Here is a 17,930-nt window from a genome sequence, read left to right as displayed (position 1 = left end):
GCAGCTTGTGGCACAAATTAATTATTTTATTTGAAGGAGTACAATGGGTCATTGTCTTGAACTTGCCATTTATTCTGCTTCCTGTCATCCCACAGCTAGCCAAAAAAATCCGTGAGAAGTTCAACCGGTACTTGGATGTGGTGAACCGAAACAAGCAAGTTGTGGAAGCATCCTATACGGCTCACCTAACCTCCCCGCTGACTGCGATTCAGGACTGCTGCACTCTTCCGCCTTCCATGATGGAGTAAGACTAACATTCTGTGTTGTTGATGCCACAAATTGAATCGCTCAGTTTAGTATTCAAAACACCTGTGTTTGGCCTGGGGTGGCACAGGCTGGGGAGGCTGATGCCGGATGATCACAAGTTCAGAGCCAGTGTCAGCAATTTAGCAAGGTCCTAAGCAACTTATCTAGACCCTGTCTCAAACAAAAACTTAAAAAAAAAAAAAAAAGGCTGGGGATGTTGCTCAGTGGCGAGTGCCCCCTGGGTTTAATCCCTGGTACTAAAAACAAAAACAAAAACCTGAGTTTGTTTATTGAAAAATATGCAGTTTGTGTCCTATTGTTTAAGCTAAACCCTTTTTACATAGACAAGTGATTTAAAAAAAAAAAAAAGTAATGTGATTCAGTGTTCTGTAGCTACCAGCTTCCTGGATCTTCCTAGTCACCTTTTTGTGTGGTCAAATTCAGGTTCAGGAGCATTGACTATAGATTTAAGTATGGATTCTACTAAATTTAGAAAACTATAAATGTTTTTGTCATGAGTCTGGTCTTAAGCCATGAATAAGATAGTTCCACAGATTTACTTTAAGGGAGAGTTTTTTATCTTTGAAAGAGTAACAAAAAATTCAAAAATCCCACTTCACACTATAGAAGATATGATCTTTAAAGCTCCCAAGGGAAATGTGATTTCAGATATTATTAAAAGAGGATTTTTGCACATTTGAGGATATTTCTGTTTATTAGCCTAGCAGTGTTTCTTTCTGGAGGAGTTTAGGGTCATAGGATGCTGGAAATGTCATTGGAAAGTATCATTTGTGTAGAAAAACACAGAACTTAAGTTTTAATTTTAAGTTTGATTTGTCCTCTCTTTAGCCATGTGTCCTTAATCTACTTCTTTAATGTTTATTTTTGTGATTAGTTTATCAGTGTTGACAGTCTTGATTATACCAATTTACTAGAGCTATTTATAATAGGTAAAAATGTTAACATACTTTAAAATTATGAGCATAAATGTTAATAAGTATATATTTTCCTCTTACATAATTAATGCTTTTGAGATTAGACAAGGGATGGATACACGACATAGGTTTTGGGTGGTTAAATGTTGTTTTGCTTCCACAGCAAGTTTTTACTTTTGGATTTTAGGTGGGTTTTATATGTAGCAGAGCATTGTCAACTCATTTTATTTCTCCATTTGTGTAGTGTTAAGATGAATCTTTCTCTGACTTGCCCTGGCTGTGGCCTCAAGAAGCTCATACTAGTTGTTCTCTAAACTAAATGTAAAGCTTACACAATTTGGAATGATACTGTCTGGGTAGGACATCTACCTCCAGCACATAATCCCCACAAGGCCTCGGATATTTGGAGTCTTTTTTTCTGGAATGAGAACATTAATTAATTAACATAAATTAATCCCTTATTTCACAGGGTACTGTGAGCATTCAGTGAAATCTAGTATGAAAATACTTTGTAAACTCTGATGTCTCAAATAAACACTAGCCAAAACACTTTTATGTTATAATGTTTCATATGAAGTATAATTTTCATATTGTAGTGAACATTTCATTTTTTATTAAGTTTTATCATAGGAACCTACACCTTCTATAACTGGGGACCAGTAACTTAATGTGTTGGACAGGTTTATCTCTTATCTAGAAATGAGGATCCAATTGACAGGGTTTGAGCCCCCAAGGGAAAAAAATCATACTTAGGAAAGGAAGAAAATATAGTAAGAAAAAATCACTTGAGTTAGCAATAGACCTCCAACCCCCGGGTGGCAATGTCTGAACATATTTTCAGTTGTCACAACTGGAGGTAGGCAGGGATAGTTGCTACTGGCATCTAGTAGTAGCAGCCAGGGATACTGTTATGTATCCTAAAACGTACAGGACAGCCCTCCCAAAACAAAGAATTGTCTAGCCCCAAAGATCAGTAGTGTTAAGATTGAAAATCCCTGTCTTAGAAGATTAAGAATATTTCCATATATTCCCAGGTAGAACTAGTGCTCTTGATAAGATAGATAGACCAATTGATCAATCAATCAATCTATGGATCCTGAATTGACAACTTGCTACTGGGAAAATCTACCCTATTACTTGCCTACCTAGTGAAATTCTGTTGAAGTTTTAAGGAATAATTCTACAATTGCCCTTTTAACTCTCCCCAGGCCCCTCCTTATTTTCTTTGCCTCTGGAAGAATTACTAGCTCCCTAGTGTTTGCTCCCACAGTAATGTGCATACAACTCTATACAGCATAGAACTTAATGTATCATACCTTGCTGGTGGTGAGTCTGCCTCCTCTGCTGTTTTGGGCAGGAATTACACCTCTTCCAGTTTTACTCTTGGTACCTGGCTATTGGGGTTAATAACTATTTTTTTGGAATCTGAATTGTTTTAAATATAAGGATGAGCAAGAAGATGCCTAGTCTCAAGAAATGTGTGAGTTATTGAAGGGTGGCAAATCCTAATAGGGCAAATTGTGATACAGCAGAGTGGTTCCTCAAAGCAGAGAACTGTACCAGGCAGGTTGTATCAAAAGTGATTCTGTGAATTTCAAAACTATGCATTGTATTTGATCTGGCCATTCGGAGGAATGTCATGTTCATAATGATAAAGAAAGTTAATGTAGTACCATTTAGAATATAGAAATTTGTAAATTCTCTAAATTTCTAATAATAGGAGGTTGGTATCACTTTCATATGTGTAAGATGGAAAGATGTAGCCACTCTGTTTAAGCTGACTTGTGAAAATGGTCAATATACATACACGTGCACACACTGCAAATTCAGGGCTACTTACATTAACATGTTTTCAGGTAAAAACAGTGACTTTCATTTTGACTAGGTCAAGATAAGAGTTCAAGTCTGAAATAAAGACCAACTTATTTGGCAAAGCCAATCTACCTTTTGGTTACTATAATGAAACGTAAAATGTAGTTTCTGCCCCCAGGAACTTCTCATTTAGTTCAGGTTACTCCAAGAGATCTTTGTGACACTACTTGAAAGATGTGGACTGAGCCAGCAGATTGGTTTGAGTGTTTCCACTGAATATTGGATACCGTCTTCTCCCCTTGCTAAGAATAGCTGACAGAGCCGGGAACTGCTGTTTAGGGAGAGTTTTATAAAACCAAGGCAGTCCCAAGGGTAAAGCTGCATGATCAGAAGATGTACAAATGAGCAAAACAGGGATCCTCTGGTGACAGGTGAAAGAGATAACTGACAACAGCTGTTTGCAGCAGGAAGTGACAAGTGGGAACTGCCCTTCTCTTTCTCTTCGACCAAGGCTACTTGGCATGGCATAGAGCTCCCTTTCCAGGAAAATATGTGTAAGAATTTTTGAAGTGAGTCCTGAGAGGTGATGTTTTTCCAATGACTGCTGAACACAGGCACTCTCTAAAGAATTCCAGGAGCTCTTCAGCTTTTAAATGAAGATGCAAAAATCAAAAGAGCAGTAAATTGGTGGGATAATGAGGGTAGGAAACCTCATCTAGCTGCCACTGCCCCAGTCCCTCATAAACACTTTTATGGCTCATTCTGTCTGTTGAAGTATCCTGCTGAATACGTCTTCAGTTCATTGTTTCCTATATTTCAGTCCTGCTGTAAATGTCTACATTTTAAATCTCAGGGAGTTCACAGTGGAGTTAAGTGTAGAAAGAAAGAACTCTCAGTCTCACCAAATAGCCTAAAGGCATGATGAAAAATAGTGGTTTTTGTTTTTTTGTTTTGTTTTTTGTCATAGCTCTTTGACTCAGTGGTTGACTTTGGAAGTCACAAATTCTGAACTTTGGTTTCCCCAAAGTTATGAAAACAATAGTACCTATCTCACAGGGTGGGTGTAGGGGAGGTATCCTAAGGTTGTATTGAGAGCAGCTTTATTATTGGATTATTATGTGCTCATTCTAATTTCCTCTTTTTTTTTGGCAATCACCCAAATTTTTCTTTTAAAAATAAATACAGATAAATAAAAAAACTGAATTATTCTGAGTGAAAATACCTACTTGAATGTGACCAATATTGTGAAAGTGGTAGATATGAAAATGATTTTTTGAAAAAATGAGCTCAATATTATTACAGAATTCCTTCTGAGCTGTGAGATATTATAATTCTGAAAGCAAACTCTTCAAACTTTTTAATGCCCATCACCTGTATCTGGCCATAGGCACATGTATTAATACTGCTCTTGTAATAAATGTAAGCAATTGGACCTCAGATAAAGGATCTCTCCACTCTTAGTTCTGGATCTTGTCCATCCTTAAGTCATCTGGGCCCTATAAACATTTTTTTTCTAAAACTCAACCCTGGCCCAAAGCTACAATAGCAGCTTGTTACTAACATTTTAAGAGCCTGTGACCTACTGACCTTGCTTCTTCTCCAAATGTACCGAGGATGAATTAGAACTAAAACAATGTTTTTATAAATCATTTAAACCAATGGCTTATTTTTCACTTTTTGTTCTAGGCCAAGCTTTTCATTTCTACTGAGTTATAATCCATATTTGATTTTCTTCACTTTGACTTAATAGTGCATATTGAAAAAAAATAGAATGCCCAGCTCTGAAGACCTGAGGGGTTTTAAAGAGTTTATTATAAAGGATTCTGCCCCATATACCCTGAAGGTTATATTATGATGACAACAGAGAGAACCTGCAAAGTGGCAGAAAATTGATTTTTCAGATCGGTTTGATACTTTCCTGCTCAGACTAGTCAACTCTTAAAAAATTCTTGCTCAGGAGCCTTGGAAGTTAATGATTTTGCACAGTGCCTTGCATAGTGATTAGGTACTCTGTCAATGTTTATTAAAGGAATGATCTGCAGAATTAGCATTCTCTAATATGGAAAAACAAATAGGTTAAGACTCAAAGACAACTCATTTTCAATGCTATGACTTCACATAGCTTTGAGAGTGGGTTCATTTATTCATGTAACTTAATTAACAGCTCTCTTTGGGTTGGGTTAGTTGATGGCGGCAGCGGGGGTGGGGGTGGGGGGACGTCTCTTGCAAGGAATACACAAACACAGAATTATGCCCAGGGACTCTATCTGGCATGTAGGTATATTTTGTTTGGCCCTCACAGGTGTTTGAAAGTTTTTCAGATTTTTTTTTTAGGTTTTTAAATCCATTGCCGGCATTTAAACTTGGGGAGATTATATATTTTTAAAAGTCAAATATCTGTGATCTCTTGAAAAATTCACATTCCCACTTGACAACAGTCCACTCTCAAGAAATGCCCCTCCGCTTAGAAGGTGTGTGCTCTCCCATTCACTACAGTTCCCACCAGTCCATGGTCTGAGGTATGACACTCAACCCATTTCCCCAGTTTTTATCACCTGCTTGGCCTATGGCAATATGTAAGTTTGCAACTCTTGATTTTAAGAGTTGTATGATGTTAATAGATTTGACTTAGAAAAATGTCTTGTCTGTGAATTCCCTGCAATGCCAGCTTGAACTTCCATCTCCTTCTTTCAGACTTTGAAAACTCTAACCCTTTTGCAGAAAACTAAAGTTATCCATCCCTGAAACCTGGTTTGTACAGAGATGAGGCTTATTGTGTGCTTCTGCAACCTTTGTTCAGTCAGCAGACCCTGCTGATTCTGGGCTTTTATATAAACCAATCAATAATTTTATCTTCCACGTTTTTTAAGCCCTTTCTCTCTTCTGTTCCAAATTTCTCCTATAGATGTTATTGCCTGTTGACATTTTTAAAACTTTTGATGCCTTTAATAAGGAGAGAATAAAATAGGATATCCTGGGAAAATGAACTTAAGATTTTTATTCTTTTTTTTAATGTGTCCAATAGAGTTCAGTGATGTTGTCCTCATTCACTTAAGGCTTGTTAACAGCCAGTCTTGGCAGGAATTGGCATTAGGGCATCTAGGCCTGGCTTGATGGGCAAAGTGATATTCTGGTGGAGCTAGAATCAGTAAGCACCTTCTTTCCAAGGCTCTGAAGCCAGCCACCTGGAGCTAGGAGACTTCAGCTGAATGATAATTCTCTATGCCCATCAGGGAGACATTAAAAGCTTCACTGATTCCAAAAACTGAAGAAACTCTTGGAACCGTTGACAATTGGATTCCTGCTATTTTATAGGGAGCTTTTGAGTTGGGCATCCACAAAGAATTATCCAGTCTCCAGGGAAGGCAAAAAGAACTCATTTCATTTTTAAGGAACCCCAATTTAGAGCATTCTCAGCTGGTACTCACTGGAACTTTCTGATTTGAGGAGTCAAAGTCTTGTCACTCAATCTCTTGAGAGCATTGTGCTTCAAACAGGGCAGGTAGCATAGGTTCTGAGGTAAGAATCACAGGCTCCTGGTTATATTTTTCTTGAATAACCACTGTCAGAATCCTTTGTGTCAACCTGGATTATCCAAAGAAACAAAACCAACAGGGATATTTGAGTGTGCATGCATGTACAGAGAGAGACGTAGTTATTTGTTTTAAGGAATTGACTTATGTGATTGTGTAGGCACAAGTCCCATATCTATAGCACTGGTAGTCTGGAAACCCACAGAAGAGCTGTAGTTCAAGCCCCAAGACAATCTGTTGGGAGAATTTCTTGTTGCTTACGGAGATCATTGTTTTGTATTTTTTTTATTTTCTACTAAGGCCTTCAACTTGATTGGATAAGGTCCATCCACATTTTGGAAAGTAATCTGATTTTCTCAAAATTCACAATTTAAATGTTAATTTCAGCCAAAAAAGAAAAAGAAAATCCATCACAGAAATATCTAGAATAGTGTTTAACCACATAACCACATATCTGGATAGCAAGTGATACATCAAATTAATCATAATATCCTTAGAGAAAGGATAGAAAATTGAACTGTAAAACCTACTATGGAAATTAAAGTTTTACTAATCTTCAGATTGACAAGAGGCTGCCAGCTGTTACTCCTAGAAAGTTCTGCTGTGTTCTTCTTTATTGGTCCCTTTTAAAGGTCAATGCTCATGTTAATGAATCCCTAGAAAGGAGTCTCAGTATTTAAGAAATTTTTTTCCCATGTAAATTGGTTATATATCTTGTAACATGATTTAAATAAATTTCTATATTAGTATACCTGGTTCTTTAAAAGCATCATTGATACCATACAAGCCCAAAATAAGTTATTAAAGAGTTGTTTTTTTAAAAAAATTTTGACGATTAACATGCTGACTCATAATATTCGGATTCTTATGCTAGGCTCTTTAGGAATTTATAGTAGATTTAAATGACATAATTTCCATTCTTCAGGGACTTAACTTCAAGTCAGGGTTTTTGTTTTTAAACTAAACTCGAAAATGAGCTTTCATTTTGAAGGAGAGAAAACTCTTTTAAATTTATTTATTTAATGTACTTATGTATTGGCTTTTCTGTGGTGCTGGTGATCAAACTCAGTTGCATGCTAGGCAAGTTCTCTACCACTATGCTACAACCCCAACCCTTATTATTATTATTTTTAATCATCTCAGACTCTACCATGCTGGAAATGAAATATCTTAAATAGTACAGACAGTTTTCTATTTACTTTAAGTTCAGTTGTGATACAGATTATGCAGTAGTAATTTAGTGCTAAGACTAGATGAACCTCTACATTGTGCCACTTTGCTGTGTCAACTTAAGAAGTTCATTTAACTTCTTTGGTCCTCAGTTTTCTTAACTATAAAATGTGCAGTTTGAATTACACTCTAGAAACCCTTCCAACTCTCAAGATTTATTTAATTTCCTCTAAACATCTTAGGAGGGTTGTTTTTTAACTGGAGCCATTTGCCATTAGAGGCAACTTTTCCTACTGTTCAAATTAGTAAATTCTGAATTCCACGAGGGCACTTGTTTTCTTTTCTTTTTGAAAGTTACCTAGAAAAAAAGAGAGATACTATGCAGCAGAACCTACAGAACTTAAATCAATTGATCATTCATTCATTATTTTTTAAGTAAAGCTTTGTGGAATGGTTTAATGAAAGAAGTACTTCTGCTGCATGTTGAAGTAGGGAAAAGATCAGAACATTTGGAGATATGGAGGAAGAGATTTCCTGGAGCAAGGGGCCAACGTGAAGAAAATCCCATGGATGGAAATGGCCAGGAGCGCTGAGATGGACCTGTTTGGAGCAAATGATAGAAGAGGCAGCTAAGAAGTTGAACTGCCTATAATCTGTAATCCCAGCTACTCAAGAGAATGAGGCAGGAGGATTGCAAGTTCAAGGCCAGTCTGAGCCACTTAATGAGACCTTGTCTTGAAATAAGAAATATAAAGGGCAGGGGATGTAGCTCACTGGTAGAGCACTCCTGGTTTTGATCCCCACTACCGTGGGTAGGGGGGCCGAGAGAAGAAGTTGGATTAATATCAGATCATAGAGGATCTTAAATGCTAGACTGAAGAATCTGAATATTGTTCAGTAGGTTTCAGGCTTCATACATGAAGTGAAGGACAGTGTGTATCCTTCATCATATCTTTACAGTCTGACACATGGTAGATAATAAATATTAGTGGCTGAATGAGGCAATTAATTTAAGAATTTTCAGAATGGGAGTAAAAGAATGAGACAAAATTAAATGAATTTTACTTGTTAACTATGTAACAACTGGAAGACCTGTCCGATTTCATTTATGTAGGCAGAGAGCAAGAACAGACCTGAACTTGGAAGTTGGTACACACTGTCTAAGGTTTGGAAGAGGCCTGGGGAACTATATGCATGGCGGTACCACAAGCAGAGGGTTATTTATTTGCATTTTGTGTGCTCTTTCCTCTTAGTCATTTGAATTCAGGGACCCTATCAGATTCAAGTTGGCATCAAATACCTTGCTTAAATGGGTCTTGTATAAATACATGACAAAGAAGTTAGTGCACAGTAGCATATGTGAGTTTTTTCCTTAGTTTTTGCCTAACAGCAGTGACGGTGCTGTCAGATTTATCAAGGTACTTTACCTCTAGGCAGAAATCAAGCAGTGTTGTGTTTTTATGGCCTTTAATAATAGTCTCTGATATCATCTGAGCATTATCCAACGTTATAAGCACTGATATAAAACTTACATTGATATTTTCTTATTTTTTTCAAATATATGTAATAAATATGTTATGCATGATGAATTTAAAAATCCACAATACCAAAGCCATGTCTGTATTATTTTGAACTCAACTTGCCTTTATCGTGTTGAAGGTAATAAATGTTGGAGACTTTGTACTAGATACTGTCTGGTAGACAAAGATGAATATAATCCGTTATACCTTCAGGCACACCTAGGACACAAGAAGAGCAGGCTGTGGCAGACTGTGGCGAGTGTGTGACAGCCATGAAAGACCGTTTCAGAAGAGAAAGAGAATATGATCAGAGGCCTCTGATCATTTTGATGGAGAAGTGGTAGGCAATTACAACTTGAAGAGTAGAGCTTCCACAGACAGATCTAGAAGAATGCTTCAGACCAGAAAACAGCAGCACGTGTCCATAAAGCAATTGAGTATGGTGAGATGGCAGGCCCAGCTGGAGCAGTGGACAAGGGATATACTGCAGTGGGCTCAAAATCCTAGGTGCCTTAAACAGGTTTCTCTCTGTGAACAGTAGATTTTTAAGCAAGAAAAGGCTGTGGACAGGTCTGTCATTTGGGCAAATTAATTAGTGGGCAAGTGAAGAGTAACCAAGACGGAGAGGCAAGTTGCCTCTCATCAAGTTGGGCCAATTTGGTAATCACCAAGTACTGAAGCTTAGAGAGACAACTGCAGGAAAGCAAGTGGCACTGTGAAACCGAGTATAAAAACAGGGAGTGCAGAATATGTAGAATCTGGCAACTAGATTTTACTGGAGGTTTGTGTGAGGAGGAAGATTTTTTTTTCTTTTTTCTTTTGGCAGTATGGGGGTGTTCAGTTTAAGTGGTGTCCCACATCTGGGATGATGGAACTTAACAGGTTAAATTGAGCATCTTAGAGGATGAGGGTCTGCTACTAAAGGGCAAATAGAAGAGCAAAAGATTTTTAAGAGGAAAAAGGACTTAGTATGAACATGCTGATTTGGATTTTGAGTTGCATGAAGATCACCCTTCAGAGATGTTTGGCAAGCAGTTGAGATTAACATACAGCATCATTTTATTTTCATCACCAAAATATTTTTGCCCCATAACTATGTTATGTGCATGGCAGCTCAGGAGAGAGAGCAAAATTGAAATGTGTAGACTTATTTTTAATGCATTCTTATTTTAATTGACACATAGTAATTTTATGTGTTTATAGGGTACACTTTCATGTTCTATTACATGTATTCAATGTGTGATGATCAGATGAGGGTAACTGTTATATCTACCCCCAGGAATGTCTACCTTAATGTTTTGTATGAATGAATAGTGGAGTTTTTTTATAAAATGTTTCTAGATATAATAGCTGAACCAAATATAGGCAACACCTTTTTTTTTTCTTTTTCTACTCCATTTTAAAGATAGTGCACACGGACGAAGTAAAATACCTAACTCCACATGTTTTATTTATTATTATTACTGTTCTTATGTGAAATAAAACATTGTGGCTTAGCACGGAACTTTTGTGCTTATGACTCTTGTTCTTTTGTTCTGTGTCACAGGTCAAATAATCTGACAAGCTTGGTTCTGGACAACTGAGTTGTGTTTTGTGTTTTAGTTGCAAAGTACAGTGTGACAGTATGACAGATCTTACTCTTTCATGTTGGTCTCCCTCCCTTACCATCTCGCACTCCATTTCCAGTTTCTTTAACAATTGCTGTTACCTGAAGGCAAAGTAAATGTTACCAATACAGCCTTTATGGATAGGACTGCCAGAAGGACTTGGTTGAGCTCAAAATTCAATGAAGCAGAGCACTTTGTCTTTCTGAAAACCTACTCAGTTACATTGGGTAATTTATATAAAAAGAGTAACATGTTTATACCTCAGTAAATACTTTCTTCTTTTTTTATTTCTGTAAATATTAATTCATTTACATTACATCCTCTGTGTGATTTCTGAACAACCTGGTTGGATAGGAACTATTTCTGCCCAAGGTAGGGCCCTTTCCATCTTACACATACAGAAAGAGGATCAGAGAGATTGTGGTAGAGCTCAGGGGAGTGAGTTTGGTTTCCTGATGCCAAATGTGGTTCTTTATTAATGATAAAATACTTTGACCAAAGGTAAAATTGGAGTGGTTCTTCTGCCATTGAAATGCTGAACTACGTGTTCCTTCTTGGAATTTCTGTTGAGGCTACTGAATGAGCATTCATGATTCTAAATTGACTGAGTAGAAAACCCTTGTAGTCTGGCTAGTTTGTTTTCCAGTCTAAAGCCATGTTCCCACAGCAGTTTGTGTGATTTCTGTGTGTGTGTGTGTGTGTGTGTGTATGTGTCTGTCTGTCTGTCTGTGTGTGCGTGTCTGTGTGTGTCTGTGGTACTCTTGGTGAGCACCTCACAGTGCGGTAGAAAGCACCTGCCTTTGGCTCTGCTGAGAATTTGCTTTCTGGATTTCTCTGAGTGACCTTCACTGGCAGAGGCCTGGGAGACCTGCCTCATGGCTTCCAGCATTGAATTTCACTAGCTGCCTTTTATGGATTTTAGGCAGAGTTGTTTAGGAATTTTCTTTCTTTTAAAAATCTGATTTTTAAAGCAAACTAACTAGTCAACTAAGAAATAGATCCCATCATAGCTGAAAACCAAAAACCTCCCCCTAAGCTTTTTGTGTGTTTTATTGGGCTGAAATAGCAAAGTGTTTTCAAAGAAGACCTAGATTTAAAAACCATTCTGCTTCTTTCTTGGGACTTGCTTTATCTGGTATGGTGATTTGCATTTCTATCTTAATACTCATTATTTTATTAACTTTTTAATGTTGAGTTAAAGTCTCAGCCCTCTAGGTTTTCTACTTTTATTCATTCAGCAGATAGTGACTGAACTCTTCCCTGGTCTGACCGTGGGCTAGGCCTGAGATGAGGAGGCAGAAGCAAAGAGCTCTCTCCCTTTGTGTCCTCCAAGCAAGAAAAGCATCCAGATAAATATCTGTAAAGTGAGTTGAGGCATTACCAGAGTGCAGGTGACTAGTGGTCAGAGGCGCTAGGTAGCAGCATAAAGAGAGCTTGTGGATCCCACCAGGCCACTACTCCCTGCCTGTTTTTTCTTTGCAAAGGTGCCCTTATTTCTTATTCTTGTGCCCACATTCCAACCTGCTGATGAGGAAGACAGGGATAAATGTTTGACATGGTTGTGGACCCACTTCCAGTTCCCCCTAGATGCCACCCTGTGCAATCTCCCAAGCTTTTGTGAAAAACAGATAATAATCCCTGTTGGTGTATGGAAGGAAGACCTGAGATCACAAAGTCAGGGCCTCCTTGGTGATCTACTGTGGTGGGGGAATGGTTAAAAACAAATATGGTTGTCCCTGTGATACTGAGACCTTGCTAGAGAGAGAGGTACTTTTTACTCTGAAAGCCTTACCTTCCAAGGGCATTTGAAGTCAGCCCTTGTTTCCAGACTGGCTGAATTGCTGAACCCTGAAAGTTTAATCCTCATTACTGATAAGAACAAAAAGAATGTGACTTATCACTCCCATCTCTGCAGAGATGGAAGGAAAAACCATTTCTCGGAACATGATTACACGTTATTTGACAGCTTTTCAGTTTGCCCATTAATTTAGGTGTTTGAATAAGTAAACTGGTGGGGTGGGGGGAGTCGAGTATCATTGACTTTATAAATGTGATGGTTCCTTTTTGAAGAGATCCTACTCTTACCCTTTTCCTCCAACATTCAAACAGAGTTTAAATATTTGCCAGTGCAGATGTTTGATTTTTATCTTAGCTCTTTCTTTGTTTAACTTTATTCTCATGGGTGGTTAAGTGGAAGATAAGGGGGTTCTTGTTTAATTCTTTTCAACTGGTGTTGCTCAAATATTTGGAGAGCAACCTCTTCCCAGAAAGAATGAGCAGGCGGGAATCTGATTGAATGGAGGTGAAGAGCTGTGTCTCCAAGTCACAGCAAGCCAGACACTGTGAGGCTGTCACTAGGGCCAGGCTGTTTCTAGTGTCCACACCTTCCTTTAGAGGCCCTGGCAGCTACCAGTGAGGGCTTTTGGTCTCCTTTGCTTCCCAGACAAATGTGTGATGTTCTTAAAACAGCAGCAGCCACCAACTCCATTGAGAGCCTCGTGGGGTTTGTTTTACAGTTACTCCTGAACTGATAGCAGGTTTTGCTTTCAGTAGAAAGGATATTTTTTTAACCTTTTGCACTTGTCTCAGCATTTTAGCAGTGATTAGAAACAAGCAAACAAGTAAAAAATATCCCCTGCCCCAATAGCCATCATTATATTAGCTTTGTATATGGACTCAGTCGCTTTAAGCCTTGCTCTTCAGAGAAATCCACAGGGATTTGCTTTTTAAATCATTGCCTTAAAAACGTATCCATGAACAATACCGTATTTCACCACCACTCTTGCAAATCCACACAGGGGTGTGGTTTTTGTGCGCTATGTGATAAATTGGGCAGGCTTCCCTGGAAATGTTAAGGAAAAATCCAGGATTCAAAGTGATTTGCCTGGCAAATCACCTTCCCTAGGAAATTTAAACAAAGACCAAATAAGATTCAGGAAGTAAACCCCAACTGGTGTGTGTGTGTGTGTGTGTGTGTGTGTGTCTTTCATATCTTTTTCTTTCTAAACTGGGACTCCACTGCAAAGTTGATTTACACTGTGAATCGAGGCTGAATGAAATCCAATTGGAACTCACTTGAACACTGTTTTGATGTAAGATTCAAAGCTTCTGCAAATTTATTTTATCTTCTACATTTGCTGATCTCCTGCTTGTAAATCCTGTTGAAGGAGAATAAAAATGACTGCAGCCTGATGGGAATTAAATGTCTGAAGTTCAAAGCAGTTTGCACATCAGAGCAAACGTCAATCAAATGAACATCTTGCAAGGCAGGCAGGGAGTGAATTTCTCCATGGAGAAGAGATCAAAGTGGGAGTCACAGTTCTGTTTTCTCCCTCGGGATGCAGTTTCGATCAGTTGTTCATGAAAGTAAATCCAGAAGGAAGTTTTTTTTTTTCTTTTTCTTTTTTTCTTAAGGGGGTAAGAGATGGAGTTATTTCTCTTGAAACTGAATTTCAGGAACTGTTTTTTTTCTTATGAAAAGTATAGGAAGCAGTTTTAATCCAATATCTCCAGTTTTTAGAGCCAAGGTCTAAAGGAGATTTAGATAGGATTTTTCTATTACCATTATTTTTTTTTTAAAGCATGCATATAAAGAATGAAGTATACAAAACTTCTTAAAGTGAATTGCCACCTCATTTTACATGATAATCTATGATTTTTACTAGTTCTTGACCTTTTAATAAGCCTGGAATTATATAAATGTGACTGGCAACTAATATACTTCTCAATGTGAAATCTTTTCATTTACTCCAAAGAGTAATTGACCTGCTTTATAAAGTATCTCAAGCGTGAACTTGATATTTCCCACAGTCTCCAAATCAGGGTGAACAGCATACTGCTTTTTATAAATCACTTTCCTCAAAGGCGCACGTGCATAAAACACATTCCTGTTTTTGGCTGAGGCAACTGTTCCTCCAGGGCCCAGAGGTAGCTAACGAGGATGGCTAAGCGTGTTTCACTCCTGTGCTGGAGTCAAGTAGGGTCTGGAATCCAGACAGAGCAGCAGCATTAGCATGCGAGAGTGAAGGGCAGAGAGATGATCCCCTTTTACATTTGCTTGGAAGAATTCTCCTCCTAGCCTAGGTGGCCCATCTTTTCCTCCTATGTCTGGACACACTTTTCCTTTTGTATCTCTTAAGCCCCTACTGACACTTACTTCCTTACCAGACTGGCAGGTCAGTGGTGCAGTTAGTGAGAAAAGCAGCAGAGTAGGGCTTATTTCCAGGTTTTTCATGTGAACTTGGCTGGTGGATGGGTGTGTGTTCTGTGGCTGAGGTGCAGTACGTGTGAGAGAACTTAAAGCCATCCAATCTATTGTGAGATTAAGTAGCTGTTCAATGAATATTACTGAACAAAATGCCCAGAGCCTTCTGGTGACTTAGCTCTCTGCCCTTTCTCATTATTCAATCAGCCAATAAAAATTTATGGCATACCCCACATTCCCAGCAATGTGTTAGACCTAAGAGAAAAAAATAAGTTCTCAAGTAACTTACAGTCCCATTGGGGGAAACTAAGACCACTCAAGTACATGAAAGGTTCTAGAGAGAATTCAAGAGTTTTCAAGAGCTCCCTGGAGCAGGGAGGGGTATCAGTTAACAGGGATTCCATAGCAAAATCTTTTGGCATCTCATCCCCACTTAATGCACCTTTATTTGGTAGGTGAGTCAAGCAAAATAATTGAGATAATTTGCTTGTTGCTTACAACAAATCTTTTCAATGTTTGCATATTCATGGGCCTTCCCCCACTAAAATTTGTATGTTGAAACCTAACCACCAATGTGATCATCTGAGGAGAAATATTAGGGGCCTTTGGGGAGTGATTAGATCATAAGGGCGGAGCCCATGGGTAGGATTAGTGTCTGTACAAAAGAGGCCCCTGGGAACTGCTGGCCCCTTTCACTGAAGAAACCGTGAGAAGGTGTCATCTCTGAGCCAAAAAGTGGGCTTTCACCGAATACTGAATCTACTAAAGCCACAATGTCACCTGGTTTATGGTGATCTGTTACAGCAACCCAAATAGACTAAAGTAATTCATTTGTATTTTGTTGATAAAAGCAGAATCTAAAAACAATCTGTGTCCAATGGATATGACTATGATAAGCCCGATTCCAAAGGAACATAAACATTAAGGGAAAAAAAGTCATATGTTTAAAAAACAGACTCGTCAGCTTGAAGGAGGAAGGACTTATTATCAGCTGGACTGATGGGAGGAATTTGAGAGAGGAAGATGAGTTGAACTGAGCCTTGAAGAACAGGTGCAGTGGACTGGAGAGTCTGAGGTGGATCCAACAGGAAGTACCTGTTGAGGGACCAGTGTGATAACAAGTGTAGGCTGGGAGTTAGTGGAAGAGAAGGCTCTTAGGTTATTTTTATTTTATTTTATTTTTGTAGTTGTAGATGGACAGAATGCCTTTATTTTGTTAATTTTTTTATGTGGTGCTGAGGATCAAACCCATTACCTCACGCATGCTAGGCAAGCGCTTTGCCACTGAGCTACAGCCCTAGCCCTGGATAGATTATTGATGACAAGTATTACATCATGAAACTCTTTTATGACTGACAAATGTTTACTAAGCACGGACTTTTGTTAATGATTCACTTCCATTTTTATTGTTGTAAAATGTTCTCTTTAATGTTTTTAAAGTTGATCTTCGCAATGAAGGAAGTAAAGTGATCCATAGTAATAGTTCCCCTCGTCTCCTTGGTTCCCCTGAACCAGTTATCATTTCACAAAAAGCCCAAGGAATCTAAGCCTCCAGGGTGATCGCAGAGGTCCTGGCCATGGACGCTCCATCCAGGCAGACAAGGCTCTTATGCAAGCCTACACTTTTCCTGGGATGATTTTTCAGTACCCATCCTGAGTTGCCCCTTTCTGCAAGTTCTCCCTTATGCATCACTTAAATGAGACAGAGTGGTGTGTGACTCATCCCTGGAAAGGAGTTGGGTTGTGGATTCAAGTCTGTCTTAGGTCCCTGACTTGCTATGTGACCCTTAGTGCCATTTTTCTCTACCACGAAAGGGGTTCATAATTTGTATAGCAAAGTTCAGTGGTGAGATTGTGAGATGCAGACATACCTAAAAACTACTCTGTCCTCTTTGAGCCCAAATCAAACTGGAAGATCCTCTGTCCCTAGTCTCTTTTAGGCATACTGGAAAACTGAGGAATTTGATTGCTTTATTTCTAAAAGAATTTTCATGGCAGAAGCAAAGGGCTCTTCATCTTGATTTGGAAGAGTGTTTCTTTTTTCTCAGAGGCTGTCAAAAGTCAAATTCCTGTACCTTACCCCAGCCTCACTAAAATCAAACTCTCCAAGGATAGATCTAGGAATCCACATTCCAGCATGCTTCCCAGGTGACTGTGGAGTAGCTAGAATTGCAGTCATTTATAACCATTCAAATGAGTCACATGCCTGCCTTGCTAAGATTTCTGGATCCTGAGAAGAGTCCAAAAACCAGGGCCAGGCTCCATGGATATTCATGAAAGACCAGCTAATATGAGCACCTACTTTTGACAAGAACAGTGCTAAGTATTATGTACAAAATGGTGAGCAAAACCAACAAGATATAATGTCTGCCTTCCTGGGAAACCTTTCTATTTATAGCACCTGATCTATAAAATCTATCTATAAAAAGTACACAAACAAGCCAGGCACAGTGGCCCATGCAATCTGTAATCCCAGCAACTCGAAAGGCTGAAGTAGGAAGATGGCGAGTTTGAGGCTTTCCTCAACAAATTAGTAATACCCTGTCTCAAAACAAAATACAAAAGAGGGTTGGGAAGTAACTCAGTGGTAAGTGCCCCTGGGTTTAAAAAAAAAAAAATACACAGAACCATAAATTTAAAATTGTGTTTTGAGAGAATATGGAAGTACTCTATACAAGTACCCACTGTCAGAATAGGTCTTCCTAAGGAACTGGTGTGTGAACATAGCCCTGAAGGATGAGGAGGTAAACAGTCAAAAGACCCTTCTAGACTTCCCTTGTCCAATACGGCAACTGTTCTTCAGTGACTATTCATCTTAAAGATTAAATAAAACAGGAAATTTGGTGTCTGCCTTACACTAGTCACATTTCCAATGCTTAGTAGCCACATGTGGGCTACACTAT

General features: G+C 38.5%; 1 protein-coding gene across 1 annotated transcript in view; it reads left to right on the top strand.

Annotated features, from left to right (window-relative positions):
* Positions 1 to 17,930, top strand: part of CACHD1 (cache domain containing 1) — a 219,803-nt gene that overhangs the window by 115,026 nt on the left and 86,847 nt on the right. Inside the window, exon 3 of the mRNA XM_081307496.1 lies at positions 96 to 244. Within this exon, the coding sequence (XP_081163622.1) occupies positions 96 to 244 (149 nt within the window). The remainder of the gene's footprint in view (positions 1 to 95; positions 245 to 17,930) is intronic.

This window comes from Spermophilus citellus, assembly GCF_964194105.1.
Source record: "Spermophilus citellus genome assembly, chromosome: 9".
Lineage (NCBI taxonomy): Eukaryota > Metazoa > Chordata > Mammalia > Rodentia > Sciuridae > Spermophilus > Spermophilus citellus.
This window is presented reverse-complemented; position numbering and strand designations above follow the sequence as displayed.